We start from the raw sequence: 26,035 nt of genomic DNA, 5'->3' as shown, positions 1-26,035 counted from the left end.
CGTACGGATAAACCAACGGTTAGGGACCAAAGAATATGGACTGGACGGTGAACAGTCGGGCTTTGCTGGTTTGCTTCTCAGCGCTGCTTTGCTGCTTTACTCTGCCTCAGAAGGTAGGTGTATAAATTAGCAAGACTTACACTCGTATTATTGAACGTATGACTTACTTTGACATACTTTGTTTGCGTATTTAATAAACCCGTCTGCTGCTCGTGTGTTTCGTGGTTGACAGCCACTCGTTGACAGAGTCGTAAGCTAGCTAGCTAAAAGCAGTTATTTCTGACTTTATAAAACCCTGAGCTACAATCTTCCCCAGATAGCCGGAATACTTTAGATATCAGAAGTCATTAGGAAGCATAATTCACCTGCACCATGATGATGTGTTTTTTTTCCCTGCGTGAAAGTGTTATACTCTCAAGATTCCTTGTAAAAATGGGTCCAGATTTTGATAGCTTCAAGTGAATTTGTTATCATAACATCAAAACTGATAACAGAAACTTTATAATGCAAGTCTGGGTCAAAAACCTTAAAGTCTAAATGCTTAAACGGTTTTCTTAAAGGATCTGAAACAGGACCCCTCTGCTGTTAAACTTGTGAGACACTTAAGCAAAGGAACAGATTAGAGTGGCTTTATGTCTCAGGTTCTTCTCTTAGCCTATTATGAGTAGAGTTGGGGGTGATAAATGAAGGCTAACTATAGATTCAGGCAGAAAGAGTATGAAGGACACAAGACGGCTGGATAAACAATCCTGTTTACGCTCTTATTTTGAAATATCAACTGAGCTGTTTTTGTGATATTGTCTGTCAACCTGTTCTTGATTGTGTTACTTGTATCAGCTGCTATTAAAACATTAAATTCTTCCTGCTGTTTTCACTTGGACATGCCTTTAACTGAATATGCAGAACAGTAGGCCTGCACAAAGAAGCGCAGATTTATCACTATTGCGATATCAAGCTGTTCAATACACATATAGCAAAAGATGGCGAAAATTGCAATAAATAGTTACCCTAAATGTGCTACAACAATCTTATGGCAGCTTATAGTATTTAACGAATCAAAAAATCCCTTTATGCCTTTTTTTGACCAATTAGTTAGACCCTCTTCAAGTTGACCTATCGAATGGAGCCCTAATGTTAGATGCTCGCCTCCCATGTAGACAAGGGTCATTTGAGGTATAATTTAAGTTATGTTGACTCTAATTTAAATTAAACTGTTGCAGTGAAATGGAAATGATGTTTTTGGTTGTTTTGCTATTTGGTCATGTATCGCAAGTTATATCGTCATTGCAATATTGATCACCAATATCGCAAATGGTGTGTTTCTTCATATCATGCAGCCCTACAGAACGGTATATAATTTCTCTTATTTGTAAGGTGAAATGTTGCTTTTTTGTCCACTAAAATTGTCTGTTTTTGCTTAGGTATACTTATTCTAATCTACATATAATTTCTAATTGGTTAATTACTGCTAAACTGTCAGATATCCATGGCAGATGTCAATGTTTGCTGTATCAAAAACTGTTCTGTTATTGTTACAGAGCCATAAACTTGGCTAATAATAATGTAGAGATAGATTTGTGTACTGTAAGAGGAGGATAACTTAGTACTTTTTTTTTTTTTTTATTAATAGCTAAGATGATTTCCTGTGACATTTCCCTTTTGGTTCTTCTAATGTGTGAAAAAACTGCGTATTGCTGATGGTAGGGTTAGCAGTTATTTCATACATTTGGTTCTTTCATATGTCAAAAAACACTGAATTTAATAAGGATGTAGAATGTTCTCATTAATTTCACAAGTGATTATTGGTTGTTTTTCTGCTCACAGTGCTTGTTTGATCCTTTCTGTGCCATTAAATATTTGAAATTTGCCTATTGCAGGATGAATAAAGTGTTATCTTATCTTTTCAAAACTGCTCCTGAAACTGTCAGTTTAAGGGATGACAGATAGGGACAACATGATTTTATTCTTGTTTGCCGCAGACGGCTGGTGTACAATTTCAAAAACCGATTATAGCAGATAATTGGAGCAAAAGATGAGGGTTTTCAGGTGCGGAGGTCATTCGAAAGTGCCTGTTTTACACTTGATTGGAACACTTCCTGTTTTAATGATCTTGTCGATCACGTCGGTTTTCCAAGCTTTAGGGATTCCTTAAACTTGATGCCAGTGATTGCAGATTGTCGTTGTCAGAGTGCCCTTAAGCAATGTGTGAACTGTTTGCAAAAGGAAACGTGTAGATCGTGTAATCATCCATATTTTCAGTTTGACTAATCAATGTTATGCAATACAGTTTCTGTGCAATCAACAAAATGAGGAAATGAGAGGGAATCCAGAGACCATTTTGTCTAAAGCTTCACTAACCATGTCCCACTTTAGTTTTAAAACAGTTTGAAAACAGATGTTCCTGAAATCTAACACATATTCATTCTGGTAAAAGTCAGTCTGCATGCAAAACTAAGGAGGTAAGCAGATGTTTGGAAATGAATGCAGGTTTGAAACCAAGAACCCTTTCTGAGATTACGAGGAGCTCAAAAACGGATAAGCCGCTTTTTTCACAGCACGCTTATATGATGGGTGCTAGTTGAAAGCCCGGTGGGAACAGCTGCAGGTGCATATTATTGACACAAAAGCTTGTGTAGCACGTGTGGCACTACAGTAGGGGATCCTTACGTAAATGTGACAGATGTGGCGTCTCTGTAAACTGAGTGAAACTTTCACATGTTGCTTTGGTTTTTCTGCTTTTCCTGGTTAGACGTGCTTTAGTTTGCCAATTCTTAGTTAACTCACAGGAGAAATTGCTGTCTTGGATTTCCTGGCATTTGATAGCCTTGTGAAGGGAATATGCTATGGATGTATAATTTAACCTTGAGATAGTTGTTGCATTGCTCCCCATACCTCATCCATACAGGTCTAATTTATTAGAGCAGGTTGTGTCTTACTCTAAAATGTATTTAGACAATTAAAAATGGCCACATGTTGGTAAACTGCATGTGTCTAGATGTGTTAAATCATTATTTGAGATTGCATTGAGCGTAAACTGTTTGATTAATTACATTTGTTATGGAGTAAAGTCTCAAAGTAGGAAAGTCTCAGTCCTACTAGTTAATAATTAATGGTTAAAATAACGCATTTATTTAAAAAAAAAGAAGAAAAAAACTGAGATACTCAGGTATTTTTCAGTAGTTTAATGGGATCAGTCACAATGCAGCTCTCCCTGCACATCCACTGATGCCTGCGAGATGACACCGTTGTCATGAGTCCCTGAGCATTCAATGAAGCAGACGGGGCTGTAAATTCTGCCATGTCATGAGGCTGAATCATTTGCTTTAGCATATTTGAGTTTTTCCTGCACAGCCTTCATTTCTCCCATTTTATCTGTCAGGGATTCAGTTGTCTGCTGCTCAGATTTGGTTTCTTTCATTTCCACCAAATCCATCAAACTCCCATGCTTTCATGTGTGTGTGGGTGTTCAAGGACCCATTTGGCCCATCAGCCCACTGTTCATCTGTGCAGAGAATGCATTTTTGCTTTTTGAAAGTCAATTTCAATTATCAAGCCATAACAATAGATTTAATATCAAATGTGTATGACATTTTTTTTACATATATAACATGTAATAGACTTTTTTAATCCCAAAACAAAAATCTGGATGCAGGGCATATTTGCTTTTCTTTCTGGATTACCAGTAAAAGCATTGCAGCTTTCCAGCTTCTCGTGAAGCTCGTTTATTTGATGCAAAGCAGTGAGGAGATGAGGTCGCTTTTTATTTTTAAGATGGTGAAATATTAGATTTTGTGGCTAATCTTGTGTTGCACATCTTTAGTTTGTAATGTAGCTCAGCCTGGTCTCCTCTCCCTTATTCTCCATCAATTAATTGACATGATTGCAATTTTGCGAAAATATTATTTGTTGACCCCCCCCCCCCAAGTGTGCAGAGGTTTACGGCAGCCGTTTTTGGGACTGTGTTTTTTCTAAGTGCTATTATTGTGGTGACATGATTGTGGCAGGGGAAACGAATGCATGCCTGGCCTCTGTTTCTGACCCCCCCCCACACACACACACACACACACACACACACTGAAACCCTTGTTTCAGCTTTTACTGAAAATGCTATGAAAGCTTATCTGGTTACCTGCCCCAAGGGCACCTACTCCGAAAAGCCCTACACTAGCTACCCTCTCACACCCTTCTCATCATATGAGCCAGAAAAGACCAATGTCCCCTTCATGGCCTTCAGACCAAACCACCAGCAACTTGGATCTGCATTTGCGATTTAACTTTTAACTATGTTAGCTGGTGTCAGACTGGACCCTGAGGTCCACACAAACTGGCACTGTTAAACTGCTGGAGTTGTTTTTAAATATAGAGTTGATTGACTTCTAAAAAAAAATAGCGTTTTCCTTCAGTTTCTAATTATTTGGCTAAATACAACAAACATAAATCTAAGTACCGTACTTGATACAGTTAAGACAGACCATCATTATTGAGTGTCAGACATCAAATTATCTTCTGCTAGATGTTATGGCTGTGTTTTATTTCATCATTTTAATAGTAACTGTGTCTGGTGTTGTACCACAGTGATTTTGCTTTCAGTGTTTTGTTCCAACTCGCCACCTAAAGCAGGAGATGGATGTCTACTGTTTAATGTCTGACCTGTAACAGAAACCTGACCGTTTTAATGATGCGTTTGGTTTGTGCGCTTGTTGTGTTTCTGCAGGCTGTTTGCAGCAGCAGCACAGTTTCCCTCCCCGAAAGTCTGCTCTTCGTCTCCACCTTGGATGGAAATTTGCACGCTGTTAACAAGAAATCAGGCTCTATCAAATGGACGTTGAAAGAAGGTTTGAGAACATGTCTTGAGCAAAGGATTCTTTTTGATTATTTGTAAGCTTTTAGAATTCTTTCTACTTTCTAGGATTCCTAGTTAGACCATGCTTGATTCGAGAGATGAGCCAGCCTCTCTTTAACCATGAAAGTAATCTAATCATTAACAGAGGAGGGCAAATAAAGCCTGTAATCAAGGTCAAAGTGGGCCCGGTTAAGCTTTTTTCCTCGTTTCATCACGTGCAAACAAAGCATTTACATGGTTACTGCTGTAAGTCTCTCTCGGGTCAGCTCGATCCCCAAATAACTAAATTCAGAGCCAGATGCAGCCGCCTCCACGTCACCTGCTTTCCCTCAGCAGCTACTGAATATAATTTTCAGTGTTCTGTACCGGCTTTGCTGACACCTGTGATTGGGTTTCAGCCAGGCAGCCGTTCACCAGCCTGAGAGGGCAGCAGACGTCTTTTCTCTCAACTGTGCTGAGAAGCACCTCAAGCCTGTCCTCTGTGTGCTCGTGTCTTATTGTTGGCAGCATTTCTTTTCTGTCTCCTCGGGGTTAGCAGTGGTTTAAAAGGTGGACAGGATACGTGTTGTGTCTACAGTGTCCAATGACATGAGGAGAATGCATATTGATTACAACTCCCACACCTAAACCCTGTTATTGTTGTCGCCTTCGGGCACCTACACATAGCAGCCCCACCTGCTCCACACCCAGTATGTTCACACTGTTGCGAGGCTTGTTTAACAGAATCTTCAGCTGGAAGACGGGTGCAGCAAACCACAGCAGACTCCTAAAGTAAACTTTTGCTCAACACCACAGCGGTGGAGTAACTTAAAGAAAGTTAGGATGTTGATTTGTGAAACACAACTTTGGGCTAAATTATCAAAAATCTGGGAGTCTCATCAATAAGTTCAAATTTTTTACTTTTAATGTATATTTTAGTAATCCATGTCTGTGCTTATTAAAACTCAGAGAAAGATGTTTACTGACTGAACTGTTCTTCATGGCTACTGCCTTTGACGGTAGCCTCAAATCCTCGCTCTAGAGCTTTGTGTCCCCTGCAGATGAATGTCACAACCTTCTGTCTCAACAACGACTGGCCGTTTTTAACGTTTAATGATATTCTTGTCAGTCCAGACTAGCATCTTGCTTCCTTTTGTCTCTGCACAGATCCAGTTCTTCAGGTCCCCACACATGTTGCAGAGTATGTATCTTTTCATTACATTTCCACACCAGTGCACCAATACTTTGGTTTGTTTTGTGTGCTACAATCAGGGTTTCTACACAAGTTACTGCTCAACTAGTTGTCTTTATCTCTCAGTGACTGTTAACATGATTTCATTTTTCAAGTCGTAAGAATTCTTCTGTTTTTCCATCCAGGCCAGCATTTCTGCCAGATCCCAACGATGGCAGCTTGTACTCTTTAGGAGGAAAGAACAACGAAGGCCTCACAGTAAGAGGAAACTACTTTATCAGCACTACAATCTTGTTTTCTACTCTGACACATCACTTGGCTTCCTGTTCTGTGGAAAATGGAAAAAAAAAGCATGGTTTATTATTAATTTGCAACTTTTGTGCAGCAGAGTTGTATTTAAAATCTCATTTAACCTTATTTTTGTTTGTTTGTAGAAACTGCCTTTTACCATCCCAGAGTTGGTGCAAGCATCTCCCTGTCGCAGTTCAGACGGAGTCCTCTACATGGGTAAGATGCGTCGATCATGTGTTGAGCCCACAGGAGGTCAGTGTGCCTGCAATGACGTGCAGCCACTAATATCTGCAGCCGGAGTCTGTTTATAACATCTCCAAATTAGCCGGTGTTATCGGCTGTTGCGTTTCTTGCCAACTCAGCCCACTGTCACAGCCTCTCTCTTTTGAATTTACAACTGCTGCTGAAAAAACCCAATCTACCACAGTTCCTCTGTCATCGTTTAAAGAGAAGCAGAGGACATTTGCATCTCCAGCTATTATCAGTGGAGCTTCTTTCTTTTCATTTAACTGACTGCTGTCTTTACAGATGTGAAAACGCTCATATACACTAGAAATCAAGTTTTTATGGCTTTTCTTGTGTGGCTTCAATTCTGGATGATTTGAATTGAATCCAACTGGCCTCTGTGTTTTCATAAGGTTTTGACCATATTTGTGGTCTTTATGTCTTCAGATTAACCTTTATGCTTATAGCCAGATTTAAACCTACATATATATATATATATATATCTGACTGCAGTCATGTTTCCTGCCTGTCCTGCGTTTAAAACCTAATTCTCTTTGCACCACCGAATGCAGTGAAATCTAGTGCAGAATCTGATCTGACTTGACCTCTGTTGACATAAATGTTTTTGTGTTCTAATGTTGACATTTACTCTTTTATTCAGTTTAAGGTTCGATATCATCACCTCCTGTCTTTAAAACCGCACTTTTCAGATCACAGAGTTATGATATGGGCTACAAAATATATTGATCTATTTGTTGTTTAATAGAGACTGAAATGGAATTGCTGCAGCTTTGCTTCTAGACTGGGTCACAGTTCTCAGTTTTTGTCGCTGTGCTTATTACCAGGGAAAAAGCAGGACTTGTGGTATGTGGTGGACCTGTTGACTGGTGAGAAACAGCAGACTCTGACGTCCTCCTTTGCTGAAATGCTCTGTCCCTCCTCATCTCTTCTTTATCTGGGACGCACAGGTAAAAACCCAAACCACAGCAGCGCAGTCAGCTTTTTCACCTGCTGATTTTATTAGGCTTGATTTTGTTGTCATGCTGTCATCCCTTGGCTTTTACTGAGCCTTTATTTACCCCCTGGCGGTCTCTTGAGCGGGTTTATCTAATCTTGACACAAGCTTGACACGGCCGTATTGATTGTTCCTGAAGTTGGAATGTAAATAAAGCAATGAGCAGCAACTGAACAACTGCTGTAAATTCTGAAGTTGTGAAAGCTGTTCAGATGAAACCTTTCAATAAATCTCTTAAAGCCTTCATATGATTTGTTGTCGTCTTTTTACATTTTTTGACAGGTTTATAATTTTAAAAAATCAGCATTTTTACTTTTTGTTGTAATGATGTTTTTTTTTTTTTCAGAATATACCATCACCATGTACGACACCAAAAGCAGAGAGCTGCGCTGGAACGCCACTTATTCCGATTACGCCTCCACCCTTCCTGACGACGATGCCAAATACAGTAGGAATCTCAATACTAACATTTGTTGTCCGGTTTTTTATCAGTTTTTTTTTTAAAGATAACTTGCTTGCCCTCAGAGATGGCTCATTTTGTTTCCAACGGGGACGGCCTCGTGGTCACTGTGGACAGCGAAACGGGAGACGTTCAGTGGGTGCAGAACTACAACTCCCCGGTGGTGGCCATTTACATCTGGCAGCGTGAGGGTCTGCGGAAGGTTCCCCACACTAACGTGGCTGTGGAGACGCTGCGTTACCTCACCTTCATGTCTGGAGAAGTTGGCCGCATCACCCGGTGGAAGTATCCCTTTCCAAAGGAGAACAAGCCCAAGAATAAATTTATGTACGTTAGGCTTTTCTGTAGCTCGACTTAGCTGTTGATATTCCTTCATTTAATGACCGTAAACAGTTTTTCAAAAACTGATTACAGACTTGACATTTTTATTCCAACCGTGGTAACATTTAATGTCTAGAGTTAAAGATTTTTACTGTTTAAACCTATAAATCTATGTCTTTTTTTTAGGCTAAATAAAGTGAAACTATAAGTCTGTGGTTTCACACTGCGGCCCCTCTGTACTTTTTTTTCCACATCCTCCTCTGTTGGCGTAGCAATGTAAACAGGACTTTCAGTACTAAACCCCAAGTTTCATCTGTTTTTTTTTTTTTATAGCAGTCAGTGTATGATTAAAGTTTTTTTTTCCTCAGGGCCACTTTGTATGTGGGCAAATACTCCACAAGCCTGTATGCATCTCCGTCTTTGGTGCACGATGGAGTTACCGTGGTGGTGAGCACAATTTGAATATATATCTTTATTTAAACAAAGGTTTGCACTTAAAATAAAAGAGATGAGGCCAAAGTAGACCTTCCGTCGCATTTGTAAATGCAAATATGATCTATATCTTAGTCTTTGTTTGAGACTTTGTTATAAATTTTTCTGTGAGTCTCTACCCATGAAACTTAGTGCATTTGTACTGTTTTTATTGTGTCCTCACTTCAAGCTGCATAGGAGTTTATTGTAGTTAGGCTCAATTGAGATGTTGCTTTTTCTTCCTGAGAATGTGATTGGGCTGATCAGATCACAAGTGGACTCTGTAAAAACAAACGTGGTGAGAGCACTCGGGACAGACGGAGAACCTTTTCAGGCCCGATCTCTATAGAAGCATTCAGAGGGAGGTCTGGGACGCCTGAGTCCTTTTCCTTCACAAAAGGGGTCCTTGAAGGACGACCTGCACCCTCTTATGTTACTCCACAAAAAGCACAAGGTCTAAGGCAGATACTTTTAAGAAAACAACAGAAAATGAGAAAAGGTTTTAAAAGGAGATTCATTTATAATTCCTTTTGTTTGATTTCCTCTCAAGCTCAAACAATAAAGGCTTTATTAAACATATAACCTGCTTTAATGCAGTTAATATGAAAGATTTTTAGAAAAACATCTTTAAAATGGCTCTAATTTGTTTCACTGTTATACTTTTTCTTAAAAAACAGCTATATTTAACTATTAAGATTACATTTTTTTCTCTCGGGTTTAAAAAATGACACAATTGTAGCATTTGTCGTGTTTGTGCAGAAACTTTCCACATTGCATATCTGACCGTCTTGCATTGGCCTCCTTTAAATCTGCATTTGGATCTACAGTTGCAAACCAGTCTAAACTAGATTTTCTTCTAATTCAATTGTGTAACTATTTTCATTAAAGGTGTGAGCACTTGTCGTGAAACCGTCTTATTATATTACAGTGACCTGAAATGCATTACTCCTCTAACCCTAAACACAGAATATTTGCTCAGCAAAGGGTCTGATAGCAGATTGTGTTTTCCTGCGTGTGTTTGTGTGTGTGTGTGTGTGTGTGGGCGCACATGTGCATTCAGCCACGTGGCAGCACATTTCCCCTGCTGGAAGGTCCCGATAGCCAGGAGATAGAAGAGGACAAAGAGTGTGTCATAACGCCCAGCACCAGTGTAAAATTCAACGCTGCTCTTCGTGAGCGAAATCGGATCAACTACATGAGAAACTACCTGCTGCTCATAGGTAAAACATAACTGACTGGATCTGACCGCTTCGTTTCCTTTGTTTGATACAACAGAAAAAATGCAGAGTCTGAAATGTGTGCACTTTGTGGTTTGGCAGTGTTTACTCGTTTAAAGAGGCGTTTCTGTCTTGATCTTTCAGTTTCTTCTTTTTAACCACATTTTAAAGTGGAGTCTGGCTGTGCGCAGGCTGCCCTCTGCTGGTCGACATGAGACATTACATTTTGACTAAGCAGTTGACTTTTTTTTTTTGTCAAATGTCAACATCAATTTTATTTATTGTATGTAGCACAGTAATGATAAAATAAAATAAAAAAGAAACAAATATTAAAAACAGACTAACACAAAAAAAGGGACTATGTCTTTACAAACTGGAAAACTTCTCTCTTGCTCCTCAGGTCATCATGAGACTCCTCCAGAGGCTCAGAATAAAAACCTGGAATTCCCCAACAGTTTTTCTCGCAGTCAAGGAAATGTCATCCCACCCACCACTGACAAGAAAGTGGAGGAGGTCAGTGTCTGTGTGTAACACGTTATTTATGAGAACTTTCCAGTGCTTTGTCCAAGCAGATTTATATTTACGTACTTTCTCAATAAACTCTTCAGAAGGTCAATGACAGCGGCATGGATGGTGGCTCACCTTCAGCAGTACCAAAAACATCAATTCAAGAGCCTGGGGTCGGTGGTCGCGCCATTCGTCCTGAAGCCCCAGTGGACTCGATGCTCAAAGACATGGCCACCGTCATCTTCTCTACTTTCCTTTTCGCTGGTTGGGTGGCCTTTATCATCATATATCCCAAAGTGAGTCCCAAAGTGAAAGGATATAAAGTGAAATTGAAACTAAGAATAGATTTACACAAAGGAAATTCGCCGATGTAACACTTGCTAGGTTACATTTTTCAAGTTATTTGCAAATGACAGTTCTGGATCTCTAAATGCCTGGTTCTCTTGTACCTCAGAGCGTTCACAGGCAGCAGCAGCTGCAGCACCAAGAGTTCCAGAGGCAGATGGAGGAGAGGCTGGAGCTCCTCCAGAGGCAGCAGCCCTTCTCCCCAGCAGACGTGACTCCTGACGGTGACTACCTAGATGTGACCCGCACCAGGTCTGACTGCTCTGACAACAGCAGCCCCAACGTCACCCCGCGCGCATCCAATCACTCCAATTTGTCTGTTTCGGAGCTGGGGACCTGGACTAATGAGACTGAAGATGGAGGTAAAGACCGCAAAAATGGTTACAGAAAAATGTGTTCTTCGTCATTCCACTTTTTCAACTCTATTTTCTGAAATGCATTCTTTTAGAAGATGATTCCACCATTGTCAGAGTAGGCAACATAACCTTCCATCCCAAACAAGTATTAGGGCACGGAGCTGAAGGGACTATTGTGTACAAGTAAGTTCATCTCTAATAATATTTAATACTACAGAAATCTTTCCAATATTAAAAAAGCATTTTTATTTATGTCCATAAGGGGTCAGTTTGACAACCGTCCAGTGGCAGTCAAGAGGATTCTCCCAGAATGCTTCAGCTTTGCAGATCGAGAGGTTCAGCTGCTGAGGGAATCTGACGAACACCCAAATGTCATCCGGTACTTCTGCACCGAGAGAGACCGTCAGTTCCAGTACATCGCCATTGAGCTGTGTGCTGCCACTCTTCAGGAGGTGATCTGCTGCTTATTGAAGCGTTTTTTATGGCTATTATTTATTTATTTTTGCAAAGTCTAAACCCAAACATACTTATTGTTTCTTGTAGTATGTGGAGAGAAAAGATTTTAACCGTCATGGACTCGAGCCGGTCATGGTTCTGCAGCAGACCATGTCTGGACTGGCTCATTTACATTCTCTCAACATTGGTATTTATCACCAAAAACAAAGACAGTAGCCGTTATTTTTGTTAAATATTGCAAACTTGTATTCCATATTTTTCTTGTCCCTGTTGTCTTCCATTAGTTCACAGAGACCTAAAACCCCACAATATTCTGGTGTCCATGCCCAACGCACACGGCAGAGTGCGGGCCATGATCTCAGACTTTGGTTTGTGCAAGAAGCTGGCAGTGGGGCGCCACAGTTTCAGCAGGAGGTCTGGGGTTCCAGGCACTGAGGGCTGGATTGCTCCAGAGGTTCTCAGTGAGGATTGTCAACACAACCCTGTAAGTTGCTGTTAGAGTTGCAGTGTTGTTGCTGTGCTTTTCAGCGTAATTAAAAACAGAACCTGGCAGAGCTTTAAACATGTCCTTTTCATGCTTTGGCCTTGTTTCTTTTAGACTTGCGCTGTGGACATCTTCTCTGCTGGCTGTGTCTTCTACTATGTGGTGTCCCAAGGAAGCCATCCATTCGGCAAATCCCTGCAGAGACAAGCTAACATACTGCTAGGAGCGTACAGCATAGACCACCTTCAAAGTGACAAACACGGTGAGAGAAAAGCTGGATCAGCTGTAGACGGATGGATTACTTTGTTGATGAAAATTACATTTAGCTGTTTAGAATGTGTTTTTATCCAAACCAACTTGCATAATTGGTCAGGAAAATCCATTATTAATATCAAATCAATTTTTGCTTAAAGTAATTGATATAGATTCATTTAATCTATGAACTGAGATACATTAAGTATGTTTTTTGTGTATTTGCAGTAAAACAGCTGTGTGTGCAGGGCTAAAATAGCTCATTTCACCACTGAAGGATGTCTAGCTAGAGTGTTATCTTATGTAGGACAGGGAAGGTGAAGTGAGGGGGACCTTGATGTTACAAAACAAGGTTAAGTGTTTTTCCCAGCCACACAAAGATTGTCAATTGAGGCTTAAGCCGCTGACTGTTGTAAAATGCTAAATCTACTGTGGTTCTGTCATCCAATTCTGAATCTGGGAGAGATGCAACATATGGAACTGAACTAGTATAGCTAGCACACGAGGGGCTTTGCTTCTTGAATCTGTTGATGAATCGTATTTTTATTCTAGATTTCCACACAAAACATTCTTGCAGCAGAAGTCCTTGAGTTTTGCATTTATCTGTTGTTTAAAAAAAAAGTAATCTAAGTGTTCACTAGTCAGAGAATGTCAGCATTAAAATCACACTTTCAAAATGGGATTTTTAAAAAAGGCCTCATGTTTGTGCAATTGTCAGAGGACATTGTCGCAAGAAACCTGATGGAGCAGATGCTGAGCATGGATCCCCACAAGAGGCCTTCAGCAGAAAGTGTTCTCAAACACCCGTTCTTCTGGAGTCTGGAAAAAGAGCTGCAGTTCTTTCAGGTCGGTCACACTTCTCACTCAGAACAGTATCACTGCCGCTAATGCTAATTTTCGGGTTCGTCTTATGCCTGGCCTTTTAGCTGATTTTCCCGGGTAATGTTTGTCTTCAGGATGTGAGTGACCGAATTGAAAAGGAACCTCTGGATGGACCAATTGTGAGGCAGCTGGAGAGGGGGGGGAGGGCAGTTGTTCAAGGTGACTGGAGGGAGCATATCACTGTCCCCCTGCAGACAGGTATGAGCCAAACAGACATCTTCACAGCTCTTTAAATAAAACTCATCTGACCCATCGTTTTGTAAAAAGGAAAAATTGGGTTTTTATAACTTTTTTCTTTTTAATCGTTTTTGTCAGATCTTCGAAAATTCCGTTCCTATAAGGGGGGCTCGGTCAGAGACCTGCTGCGTGCAATGAGAAACAAGGTGGGAGAGTGTTCTTTATTGTCAGAACTAAAGCTGTTCTCTATTATCAGATTCATCTCTGTCCTTTTTCCTGCAGAAACATCATTACAGAGAATTGCCTGCAGAGGTACAGGAGACCCTGGGCTCCATCCCGGATGACTTTGTCTCTTACTTCACGTCCCGTTTTCCACACCTGCTCATGCACACCTACCTGGCCATGCGGACCTGTGCTTCAGAGAGGACATTCCTGCCTTACTACTCCACCGTGGAGCAGCATTTTAAAACACAAAACCAGGGTTTACACCATGACTCCCATCATGCAACACAACAACAAAATGAGCCATGCTCTCAGCGCCTGCCAACCCACACTTTACTACCTTTGTTACACGCTCAGGAGCCTTCACATTCATCAACATCGGATGCAGTCTGTATGACAACAGCTTCCGAATCACCGCCCTCATCACCAGATGAGCATCCTTCCACACAACCTTTAGTTCCGGTGGTGCCGCTGTTGGAGCTGGCACAGCCCACAGAGACTAACAGTCAAATAGTGAACTCCACCTTTGCCTCAGAACTACCTACAGTTCCTCTCAGGTAAAAAGAACCGGGACAGCTGTGCAAGCTAACACTGGCTGACTCCTGCTGTTGGACCATGAACCCTTGAACTAATCTACACCGGGGTGGATATAGCACAGAAAGAGGTGTAGCCTTTGAAGAGTAGAACACTTGTGGGAGTCGGCTGCTGTGCTGTGAGCTGGTGGGGACCGGGCCTGCAGTGCCTGGAATCCACTGCCAGGTGCAGCCGCTGAATAAAGTGCCTTCTGGTGATCCGAGTCTAAAGGATTCCCAGCACACGTCTGTCCAGTTGTTCGCCCCCAAAAAGTCGCCCAACCAAATGGGAGTTGTTTGACCTTGTAGCTGAACTAAGCAAAGAAATATTTTATATCTCATTTATGTGTTGTCAAAGAGGTGTTTGTCCAAAAAATCTCTGCTCTCTACAGTGTCCTTTATATTGTTTTAAAAACACGGGTTGGTTTTATTGTGCAATGTTGTGCATTTCTCAGTGATTCTATTTCCTGCACAGATACTGTTTGTATAGTTTTCTATAGACTGATTCCACGAGTGAATCATAAATCTCTTAATGTGGCCAATGTGCCTTTTTTTTTTTTTTTTTAAAGAAAAGGTATCTGTGCTTTTTGGGTACGACTCTTTAAAATAGACTATGCTAAATGTGCTTGATTCCAGTTTATGCTGCTAGACTATTTTCTCATGTTTAAATCATATCTGTCAAGCTGACTTGATGGGAGTCCAAAGGGTGTTCATGGTGGCATCTGAATACATCCAATAATTGAATCATGTTTATGTCAAATGTAAGTTTGAAGTAAAGCCACAAAATGCTCTTGTAGAATGACTTTTAAAAAGTGTCAAAGTAAAGTTAATGAATTGCACATTAAATTCTATTTTCTTTTTTACTCATACTTTGTGTTTTGACTGATGCACTATTTAAGGTTACAAGTTTAACACAATGTTTTTTTCCTTCTCTGCTACTACTATTGTTGCGTAATGTTTATTAGGCGGGGCTTCTGGTCACTTCATTAAAAACAACACTGATACAGCTGACCTTCCGCAGTGTGCAATGCACTCTGGGTAGTGCAGCTACTCAGTTCCTTCAGACTTTCAAGATTAGTCTTTTGGTTATTTAACTTTCGCTGGGCAAAATTAATATTAATAGTGGTACTAAAATGTTTGATATCTGGTAATTGCCTTACTACAAATAAAGCATTACATCACGTTTTACAGATGTGATGCACTTGTCTGCATGGTGGTGCAGTGGTTGGCGCTCTTGCCTCACAACAAGAATGCTCAGAATCACCAATGGGGGGCATTTCTGTGTGGAACTTGCATGTGTGGGTTTTCTCCTAGAACTCCAGTTTCCTCCCACCGTCCAAAAACATGCTTCATATGTTAAATGGTTTCTCTAAATTGTCCTCGAGTGGTGGGGTTAGGCTCCAGCAGCTCTGTGACCCCGAAAAAGGACAAAATGGGTTTAGAAAGTGGATGGATGAATTTTTCTAGAAAGTGTTAATTATCTACTAAAGGGTAGATGAAAATACAAATGATCTATTTTATTGTCACTCACCTAGTTATACAATCTGAGAAGGGGAGCCATAATTACATGTAAAAGTACATTTATTTATTCTAATTTGAAAATTTAAAGAAGCAGACATCACAACAAATTTGTTGTCCTCTTCATATATGGAGAAGTTTTTGAATGGGTAGGATTTGAACATACTGTAGAAAATATAGAAAAATGTTTTTTTTTTCACATTTACAAGGAATTTTTTTTGTTTTCTTAAACAGCTTAACCAAAAAATGTGTTGATTCAAGCATCATCCAAATTTATGAAGATTTATTCTGAATGGGTTAAAATTATTTAGTTGTTTCCATTAAAATATCATTTTACTGTTTGTATTTATACTGTCGTCATATATAACATGTTGTCTCTATGTTAAATTGCATATGTTGTGAGTTAACAGTTATAAAGCATATGTTATTAGTAAAAAAATACAAAGTGCTGGAAGCTCCAAGGCAAGACATAAGCTGTGGAACCACAGGGAAGATCTGGGTTTTTCTTTAAAGTAGAGTTTGGATGCAATCTGTTTGAGATAATATGTAACTGAGTTTTTTTTTTTTTTTTTTTTTTTTTTGCAGTTATATATTACTTCCAACTTTTGTATATATGTTTTTTTATTTTTCCATGGCCCTAATCCTCTTCCGTAGCTTTACCCCCCTACAAAACCTTATTTTTTAAACTCAAACTAGGCTTTTGTGAATTTGTATTGAAATTAATAGTTTGATTCAAAGAACTACCTTTCCATTTTTTTAAAGAAAAATAAAATTAAGGTAGAAGTTTGTGACTAATCAAAGTGATTGCTTGACACAACTTCCAATCCTTTTATTTAATGAGTGAAAAAATGAGCTTTAATGGAAAAAAATAAAGTAAACAGCAAGACCTTAGTGTCACATCAGGATCAGCTTGTAAATGTGGAAAAAAAGACAATTTAATAACAGCTTTATACTCAAGATTACACGGTGTAAACTGGAACCTAACCTGATTCTGATTTGACCCATAAGACACACAAATAACAAAAAAAACTACATAATTTACACACTACTTTGTGTAAATCTTGGAATTTATTGCTTAAATTAACTTAAATGTGTAAATCTGATTTCGACGTCTTTAGACAGATTTGCTAAAAATGGACACAAAAACGAAAAAAAAAAACACAATTTTGACCTAGTATGCTTGCCTTACTGTTTATGTTAGCTTGTTAAAAGCTAGTTCAACAGACGTGCAATGTGTCGCGCCGTGTCTGACAGCAACAATGCAGTTATTCTTTACTCCTTGACAAAGAAATTAGCGTGATGTCCCTTATGTTAAACCGATTAGGATAATATAACTGCTAAAAAGCTCCGACAGACGTGGAAACCGTTCATTGATACTAAATGAGTCGAATTAAAGGCTTAACAGCGCTTTATTTACTCAGAGAACAAACGAGCCCTTAGTTGGAGACATGGCAAAAATATAAAATGGGACTATTGTCCAGTTTAACAACCGCTCTGCTCCTCCTCGCCTTTTCTTTGTTTGTTTTGTTTTATAGCTTCACCCGCTTTTCCAACAATGGAGTTCCGCTTGTCAGATCAGTTAATTACAGCTACAACGACCCAAAAGCACAGAAAACGTCAAAGGGCGACATCCACCGAGCCAGTTGGCGCACATTCGGCTTTCCCACAGAACGCGAATGCACCATTGACCCAGAGAGTCGGTTTGACTGCGGCCGGGACAGGCTGCTGAGTCAGGGGGAGTGTGAGGACAGAGGGTGCTGCTTCTCCCCTCTGCCCTCCCCTGTTGGACCCCCTTGGTGCTTCTACCCCCGCTGGTACCCTGGATATAAAATGGGTCCCTTCTCTCCCAGCACACATGGCAAAACTGCAAGCCTGACAAGAGCCAAGCCCTCCTATCTTTTTAAGGAAATCTCCCCCCTGACTCTTGAGGTGATGGAGGAGTCTGCAGACTGCTTACATCTCACCGTGAGTACACAAAAAAAGTAATGATATTTCCACTTTGAATAACTAATTCACTATTCACATTCGTTGTTTAAATAATTTTTTATTTAAATTCTAAAAGATAATTGCATAAAATGAATCATCTGCATTTAGTTTAAAACTAATATACCGACCTTATGTTTATTATTATTATTATTTCACGGATGTAACTTTTCTACAAAGATCAAGGACCCCTTCACTCAAAGGTATGAAGTTCCACTTCCAGAAGGAGTTTCTCATACCAAAGCTGATGCTCAGGATGTCCTCTTTACTGTTGAGTTTCACTCCGAACCATTTGGTTTCATAGTGCGGCGAGCAACAAATGGAAGAGTGATGTAAGTTTGTTTTCTTTTCTTTTGTAGCATAATAGTCATTTTCATGGGTATTAAAAGTCCTCCATAGTTCTCATTATGAAGGACAGTGCGGTGGCCGACACGGCTCATAGGGACATGGATAAAGACAATTGTAAAATCACATTTCTGAGTATTTTTTTGTTTGAACTGTTCTGAATCGGGAGCAGATGAAAAAAAAAATACTGTTTGAAAAAACTTGTATTTGTGACATAAAAACTACAATGGATGGACTACAATCTCCCTGCTCCACTTCATTCCTATGCGTCCACGACTAGATCCATGTACGTCTCTGTTTTCCTAGTCTTAACTGGAATCTGGATCAACATTAGCTGCGTTTACATGGACAAAAGTAATCGGAAAGAACGCCTGATCGGAAGAAAAATGCGTCATGTAAACACGCCGTTCGGAATACTCTGACCCCCTCAGACTCGTTCGGATCAAAATTTCTTTCCGATGGAGATAGGTGGGTTATGCCGATTGTTTATCCGACCGTGTTGCATGTAAACAGTTCATTCTGATCGTGTGTCACTACTGCTCTGGTTTACGTCACGCATATAAGGTGCGGTGCTTCAGAGAAAGCTTTGGAGAGCATACGAGACCGACCGACTGACTGTTCCGCGCGAGTGTACCGTGTCTGTGAGCAGAGCAGCCGGACTTATAGCTTTGTGTTTGCGGACAGGGCGGTGGTGCTTTGTTATGTGTGCACATAACACACTGACCCGCCGCTCTGGGTTAGCGGCTGCCGGACTCAGGAGAACTGTGTGTCTGCAGCAGAGCTCAGACTTCCAGCTCACACAGCGGCTTTGGGGCGGTGTGTGAGCTTTTCAAAGCAGAAATGCCGCTCAGTCCTTAGAAACCGTTCAAACAATCACGTGGATTTGTGTTTCCAGTCGTGTCCAGACAAAATAAAGGCTGATGTTATTCCCACATATTTACGACAGCCAGGATGCAGATTGTGGCATTTCCCGCATGGATTTTATGTTCATCAAACAAGGCTAATGTTGTTATTGCGTGTTAGCCCACTCCTAACCCAGGCTTCTTTCAGCTCCGTTCTTCCACAAAAAAAGCACCATGCGGATAAAAAATAAAATGATGAGCAAACAGGCACTTCATAATATTCATAACATTAATAAAAGCACATTTAGAAGATCAGCTTGTATATTACAGACCTGCTGCATAAATGTATATGGCAGCTTACTTTGTTTACAGTGGGACTCATTTCCTCCTCCGACTGCGTATGCCCAAATGATTTATTCCGACCGAAAGTGTGACCACGTGAACGTTCGTTCTAATCGGAAAAAGTTTTTCTGGGCTCATGTACACGGTTGAATTCTAATCCGACCATTGATCCGATCAAGATATTTTGCGCATGTAACTGCGGCTGTACGGCTGGATAGCTCCAACAGTGCTCACCATTTTTGGTTGTGAGAGGCTGTAAGCTTGCTAGAGAGCACATAAACTGATGGGTGATGGAAAGTGGGGGCAGGCTTGCTCCGCACCAACAGTCCCTCCTACAACACAGAGGCAAATGTTTTAATGAATTACTGACGCTCTGCAGATACTATGTCCTAGAAAACTACAGTTTTGTTTTTTGTGTCATTTTGGCTAAAAATAGCATAATTGTGAATAAAAAAAACTCTCAGCTTCTACAATAGATCAAAATATGATTAGTGTCTGTCTTTACAGGTTTAACATTTTACTTTTCTCTTATTTTCTTAAGTTGGTAGTGCATCATATACTTGTTCTTTTTTTCTAGTATGAACACGACAGTTGCTCCTCTGCTGTTTGCTGACCAGTACCTGCAGATGTCCACCACATTGGCCTCTTCGTTTGTGTCTGGCCTCGGGGAGCATTACACCTCTCTGGTCCTGGACCTGAACTGGACGTCTCTGACTCTCTGGAACAGAGACATGGCACCTCATGTAGGACTATGCAAAGAAACCCACCAGATGTCTGTAAACTGCATTAGTAACGCGCTAATGTGTCTTTTTTCTGCTGTATGTTTGTTTTATTTGTTTCTCGACAGGCAGATGCTAACTTGTATGGCTCCCATCCGTTTTACATGGTACAGGAGGAGGGGGGTTTAGCACATGGTGTTTTTCTTCTGAACAGCAATGCAATTGGTACATTTCCCCTCTTACTGCATAGACAGCATGTTTACAGAATACAATTACATTTCTGGAAATATCCAAAATCTCAATTAGGCAAACTTTTATTAGTCTTATATATATGCCAAACTTGTTTTGCTCATTTAATTGAAGAAAAAGAAAAGAATTCTTAATAGAACCTAAACACAGAATTCCACCTACTTGAATTGTAATATCCCTATTTATTTTTTATTTATTTTTATTTAGGAAAAACATTTTCCTCAAATTGTAATGTCCTGAGACCAAATTTTATGTGTTCTGTATAAATATATCTCTGTGCACTCCTGTCTATAAACTTACATTTATGTCATAAAAGTGTTATTATTTATCTATTCTAATGACCATAATCGTTTCTGCAGAAGTGATTCTCCAGCCAACTCCAGCTCTCACCTGGATATCTACTGGTGGAATCCTGGACCTGTATGTCTTCATGGGTCCTGACCCCCAAAGTGTTATAAGACAGTACCTCCAGGTTATTGGTATGTCTTTACTCAGGGGAAGTAAATTCTGTAACACAACTTAACTCAAAACAAAAAGGCAACAGTACATTTTTATGTGGATGTGTTGTAAAAAATTAAAAATGTTTTCAAGGTTCAATTTGATCTCCTGGCAGGATACCCCATGATGCCGCCCTATTGGTCACTTGGCTTTCATCTTTGCCGCTGGGGTTATACCAGCTCTAATGCAACACGGAGTGTTGCACAGCACATGCACAGTGCCAATTTTCCTATGGTAATGATTCCAGGATTGATGCTAAAAGATTAGAGTGAAAAAATATTCAAGACTCAATAGTAATTTATTTTAAAAACATATTAAAGAGGTCAGAAAACAACTACAATATATATGTTTTCCACTTTTTAATTTTCTAATAAATAAAAATTACTAACAATAACAATCAGTTTTTTTTATCAAGAGACTTTTTACATTTGTTTTCATAGATTGAATTTCAGTGCTCACTAAAGACTAGTTTGTATGTAATATTGTCCTTTTTTTTTTCATCTTAAGGATGTGCAGTGGAATGACCTGGATTATGCACATGAACGAAAGGTGTTCACCTTTGACCCCATGCGATTTGGAGACCTGCCAGAAATGGTTGAGGAGTTTCATGAGAGAGGGATGAAGTACATCCTGATTCTGGTGGGAGATTTTGTGTGAATTTATTTTAAAATAGTTGTTTTTCTGATATAATCATGACTGCTTTTTGCTTCTTTTTTTTTAATTTATGCAAAAATGACAATAAAAAAGATTGTATTCATTTATAGTCTTCCACTTTGTCCATCTGTAAATTAGAATAAATAAATTGAGCATCTGTCCAGCAGATGGCAGCAAAAATTCTAAACTAAAATGTCTCAGTATTTTTCAGGACCCAGGAATCAGCAGCACCAGCCCCCCCAGGACCTACCCTCCTTTTGAAGATGGGGTCAAACGAGATGTCTTTGTTAAAAATGCGATGGGGGAAATTCTGATTGGCAAGGTTTGGACCACAGATTCATATTTTAGCTGTGAGGTTTGCATTTAAATTCCTTTAATTAGGGCTGTTATTCACAAACTGGCTTATGCCAGCAGGTTTGGCCGGGCCCAACTGCTTTTCCTGATTTCACCAACGTGGAAACGAGGCAATGGTGGGAGGACTGCATCAGAAACTTTTATTCTGAAGTTCCTGTCGATGGTCTGTGGATTGTGAGTTTGCACATACACCCACAGAGAATAACAATTATTTGTAGTCAATTTATGTAAAAAAAAAATAAAAAAGTTTTTTTTATGTAAGTAGCTGTTATAAAGATTATTTCAAGTTATTTTATTTTTTTACTTTCACACAGGATATGAATGAACCAGCCAGTTTTGTTCAAGGCTCAGTGGAGGGCTGTCCTGACAATGATCTCGAGAGACCACCTTACACTCCCAGTGGGTGCACTAGATCAGTGTGAAATCCCAATGTAAACCCACATAACTGTTTGTTGTTGCTCAAACAGGAATGGTTGGAGGTCAGCTGAACTCAGGAACTCTTTGCATGTCAGCTCAACAGAAGCTGTCCACACACTACAACCTGCACAACCTATACGGACTGACTGAAGCTTATGCAACACACAGGTTAGATCATCAAATAATGGGCAGAGTCCACACTGTGGGGTGGTCAATGACTGAATTTTGAAATGTAAGTTTGTAAAATTATACATTTTCTGCAAGAGTTTATTTTAAGAAGCTACATGTTCGATATGAAAAAGTGTATTGAGTTGTGCTTTAATAATGAACCACATTTTAACTTGTATCCATATAACTTTTCAATAGTAGAACATTAAAACTGAGGATGCTTGAGCCTAACATGGTACAGTCACTCTTAAAATGCTGCCACCTTCAGTGCCCTCAAGAAGATTCAGAGGAAGAGGCCCTTTGTCCTGTCTCGCTCCTCCTTCCCTGGCATCGGACGATTCTCCGCTGTGTGGACAGGAGATGTTCAAAGTGACTGGGAGCAACTTGGATTCTCCATCCCTGGTAGTTAAACAGAAAAATGAGTATGACTTACTGCTTGAAAGCGTGATGGAAGTGGTGGTTTCTCCCTTCAGCCGTGCTGCAGTTCAGCCTGTTTGGAGTGCCTCTGGTAGGAGCAGACATCTGTGGCTTTGGAGGAAACACCACAGAGGAGTTGTGCGTCAGATGGATGCAGCTTGGAGCCTTCTACCCATTCATGAGAAACCACAATGACAAACCTAATGCAGTGAGACACACACATCCTTTTGCACGGATAATCTATCTTTGCTGTTGACTGTAAGAACAATGGACAGCTCAACCCCTCCCTTACTTGTGTTCCCAAATAGGAAGTACCATTGGTTCCTGATTTGGGCGCCGCCATGTTGAAACCATTTGACAGTGATTGGTCCGAGTTGCTCTGAGTCATCTCATCTATGGCAACTACTGTCGCCTTTGCCATGATGATTCAGAGTGACTCGGACCAATCACTGTCGACTGGTTTCAACGTGGCGGCAACTGTATCAGAAACCATTGGTGAGGTATTTTACCTCACTTTGCCAGAGCTGGAGGTGAGGCATTTTCTATGGGTGACATCACACCTCGATTCGTCCATTTTACAGGCTATGATCTTTGTGAAATGACATTATTTACAGTTTTAGTGCATGTTTTTTCCCCAAAGCCAGTTAAAAAGCCGATGTGAACAGCTTTTTTACTTTAAATGTATTTATTTATTATGAGCTATCGGTTTGTATTTTATAAAAGATGTAACTGTGTCTTTTCTTCTTTTTAATGTTTCCGCCGGTGTGGTCCATCAGCCTCAGGAGCCATTTGTATTTGGGCAGAAGGCTCAGGCAGCTATGAGAAGGGCCGTGAATCTTCGGTACTCTCTTCTCCCCTTCCTCTACACTCTCTTCCACCATGCTCACACCTCCGCAGCCACAGTTGCCCGGCCTCTCTTTATGGAGTACGTTTTCTTTCCTCCCCACTCTGTTCACTAGCAGTTCTCCCTCTTTATATCCAGTATCGCTGAATCTCAGCCCGTTCGCTTTGTGCTCTGCTTACAGGTTTCCCTCGGACCCCAACTGTAAGAGCATAGACCAACAATTCTTGTGGGGGGGTTCACTTCTTATCAGCCCGGTTTTGAAGCAAGGAGCAGTAAAAGTCAAAGCCTACCTGCCACTTGGCACTTGGTACAGCTTGTACAATGTAAGTGCTCATGTTTTTGGTCAAAAAGACGATTGTTATTGAATCAAATGAAAGTTTTTATCACAGTTGTCTCTTTTTTGCCCTTTTAAGGGTCAGGCCTTCCACAGTAAGGGTCAGTTCTTTCTTTTGCCAGCCCCACTGGACACAATCAACATTCATGTGAGGCAAGGACACATTATACCCCAACAGGTGGGTCTTTGATCTAAAAGGAAGGCAGTTTGTTAAAAATTTTGATTGGACATGATTCAAACAGTTCAAAGAAATGCTGTTTTTCATTTTTCGTATTTTGATAAAGTAACAGCAATGAGTTTAGGATTGTTTTTGATGTTTCCGCAGCAAATGGGTTAAAAAGTCATAGTTTATCTTATGAGCAGAAAGTCCTCTTTGCAGGAGATTGGGATTTATTTGTATTTTTGACAGAATGTGCATGATCAAAAGTTGTTTTGATTTACAAATGCATGATATTCCACTTCAAGTCTTGAAGTTGGAGCGTTTTGAAATATTATAAAACAATTTCTCTGATTCCCCTTTCGTCTTTACCTTGGGAAGGAGCCAGCTTTGACAACTGCAGCCTCTCGCCGAAAGCCTTTCTTCCTGATAGCTGCTCTGTCAGGAGACGGCTCAGCTCGCGGTGACTTGTTCTGGGATGACGGGGAAAGTCTTGACACTTTTGAAATGCAAAATTACAGTTACATCATCTTCACAGCAGTACAGGTAGGATCGGGGAAGCAGGGCTTTTTTATTTATCCTTTATTCCTGATGTTTTGCAGAAAAACTTTGGCTTTATGTTTAACCTAATTGCGTTTTCTTCAGTTCCAGATTGTTAGTGAACCCCTTAAGCTGAACGGGGCCCTAGACGGTTTGGTGTTGGCGGGTGTTCAAGTGTTTGGGGTCCTCTCGGCACCTATTTATGTTTTGGCAAACGGAGAAAAAGTCCTTGATTTTGCATATCAAGCAGACACTAAAGTAAGTTTGAACTTTTTCCACAATATGATCAATAGGGTTTTAATTATTGGCCAAATTAATGTCCACACCTTTGACACAGGAAGTCACTTCCAAGAATGTCTTAGGGTTGACTTAATATAAACAGAGATTTTCTCATTATGCCATTTGCTTATTGAGGCTTTTGCACTTAGGAATTAGTGTCTTTTTGCTTCTCATTTGTATGTAAAAAGGGGTTAAAATGCAAATATGGCTTTAATTTAAAGACAATTATTTAAAAAAGTAAAAATGATCACAAAATTAAACTGACCATATGTGCCTGTTAAAAGAATCTTGTTTAGTTTTATAGATTTATGTGTGTATTTATAAAATGACTTGACATTTGTTTCATCTTTTAGGTTTTGACAGTGACCAACCTGGCCTTGCCCATGTCAAAGCCCTTCACAATCCAGTGGGCTTCCTGATGCACTAAATTTCATTACCCATAGGCCTTTAGGAGCCTTTGGTTTCTGCTCTTCTGCATTTTCCTGCATTGACACCTACAGATTTTATGGAGACACATTAAAGAGATTCCTATTTTTTTCAACTTTTTATTTTATTTTAAAGCGACTTCATGTTCTTTTTGGGATCTTAGTGATGTATGGCCATTCCCAACTGCTACTGTGCATAGGTGTGTCAAAGTCTGAATAGGTGATACCAACCTGCTGGGATTTTCCAGAAATCTTTATTGTTGTCATTTGTATTTCTTACAAAAATGAAATGTAAGGTGAAACGATTTGCTCATGTTATTGTATTTCTATTAAATCATTTTTTAATAAAGAAAATCAGCAGGGTTGTGTTGTTTGCTCCCTTCAGGTCATTTGCATTGATGGTTCTGGTTTCTCCCAGTTTCTTCTTGAAAGCAGATCATAGATTTTCCTTTAGGTGCAGGTCAGATGAGTTGTCTGGCCTGTCAAGCACAGTAACACCAAAATCATTAAAGTAGCTTTTGATACCTTTGACTGGGGAGATGCAGTTGCACGTGACTAAATCAGCTATTCCACACAGCTTGTCAGCAGAAGGCAGCATGAAGTGCTCTAGTTTCTTTGTAAAATGGCTGTATTGAAAAAAACCTGTGGACCAATACCAGTAGATGGGATGGCACCAAAACATC

At 40.0% G+C, this 26,035-nt stretch overlaps 2 protein-coding genes across 3 annotated transcripts; both read left to right on the top strand.

Moving 5' to 3' along the window:
- Window positions 1-35: 35 nt before the first annotated feature.
- ern1 (endoplasmic reticulum to nucleus signaling 1) lies at window positions 36-14,256 on the top strand. Its single transcript, NM_001278896.1, is given in 22 exon segments — window positions 36-113; window positions 4,715-4,835; window positions 5,990-6,023; window positions 6,200-6,272; window positions 6,449-6,521; window positions 7,376-7,498; window positions 7,892-7,993; window positions 8,071-8,332; window positions 8,695-8,773; window positions 9,858-10,017; window positions 10,415-10,527; window positions 10,623-10,817; window positions 10,976-11,228; window positions 11,315-11,405; window positions 11,485-11,674; window positions 11,766-11,865; window positions 11,963-12,162; window positions 12,277-12,424; window positions 13,133-13,260; window positions 13,371-13,494; window positions 13,612-13,679; window positions 13,756-14,256. Coding segments are annotated over 22 exon segments (3,216 nt in total).
- Window positions 14,257-16,345: 2,089 nt separating this feature from the next.
- On the top strand, window positions 16,346-25,706 carry gaa (alpha glucosidase). 2 transcript variants are annotated; one of them, XM_004071456.5, is made up of 19 exons: window positions 16,346-17,750; window positions 17,949-18,100; window positions 19,875-20,040; window positions 20,145-20,241; window positions 20,625-20,744; window positions 20,879-20,997; window positions 21,271-21,402; window positions 21,629-21,739; window positions 21,832-21,945; window positions 22,086-22,170; window positions 22,239-22,356; window positions 22,625-22,758; window positions 22,830-22,981; window positions 23,550-23,698; window positions 23,799-23,940; window positions 24,031-24,129; window positions 24,490-24,654; window positions 24,754-24,906; window positions 25,281-25,706. In XM_004071456.5, the coding sequence occupies exons 1-19, from the start codon at window positions 17,250-17,252 to the stop codon at window positions 25,344-25,346; spliced, it is 2,775 nt and encodes a 924-aa protein (XP_004071504.1). In that variant the 5' UTR covers window positions 16,346-17,249; the 3' UTR covers window positions 25,347-25,706. The 2 variants fall into 2 exon arrangements, with proteins under 2 accessions (XP_004071504.1, XP_078807013.1); XM_078950887.1 differs by having other exon boundaries at window positions 16,986-17,750; window positions 20,149-20,241.
- Window positions 25,707-26,035: the final 329 nt, after the last annotated feature.

This window comes from Oryzias latipes, chromosome 8 (assembly GCF_053564925.1).
Source record: "Oryzias latipes strain Hd-rR chromosome 8, Olatipes_Hd-rR_3.1".
Taxonomy (NCBI): domain Eukaryota; kingdom Metazoa; phylum Chordata; class Actinopteri; order Beloniformes; family Adrianichthyidae; genus Oryzias; species Oryzias latipes.
Note: the sequence above shows the minus strand (reverse complement) of the source record. Positions and strands in the feature narration are given on the sequence as shown.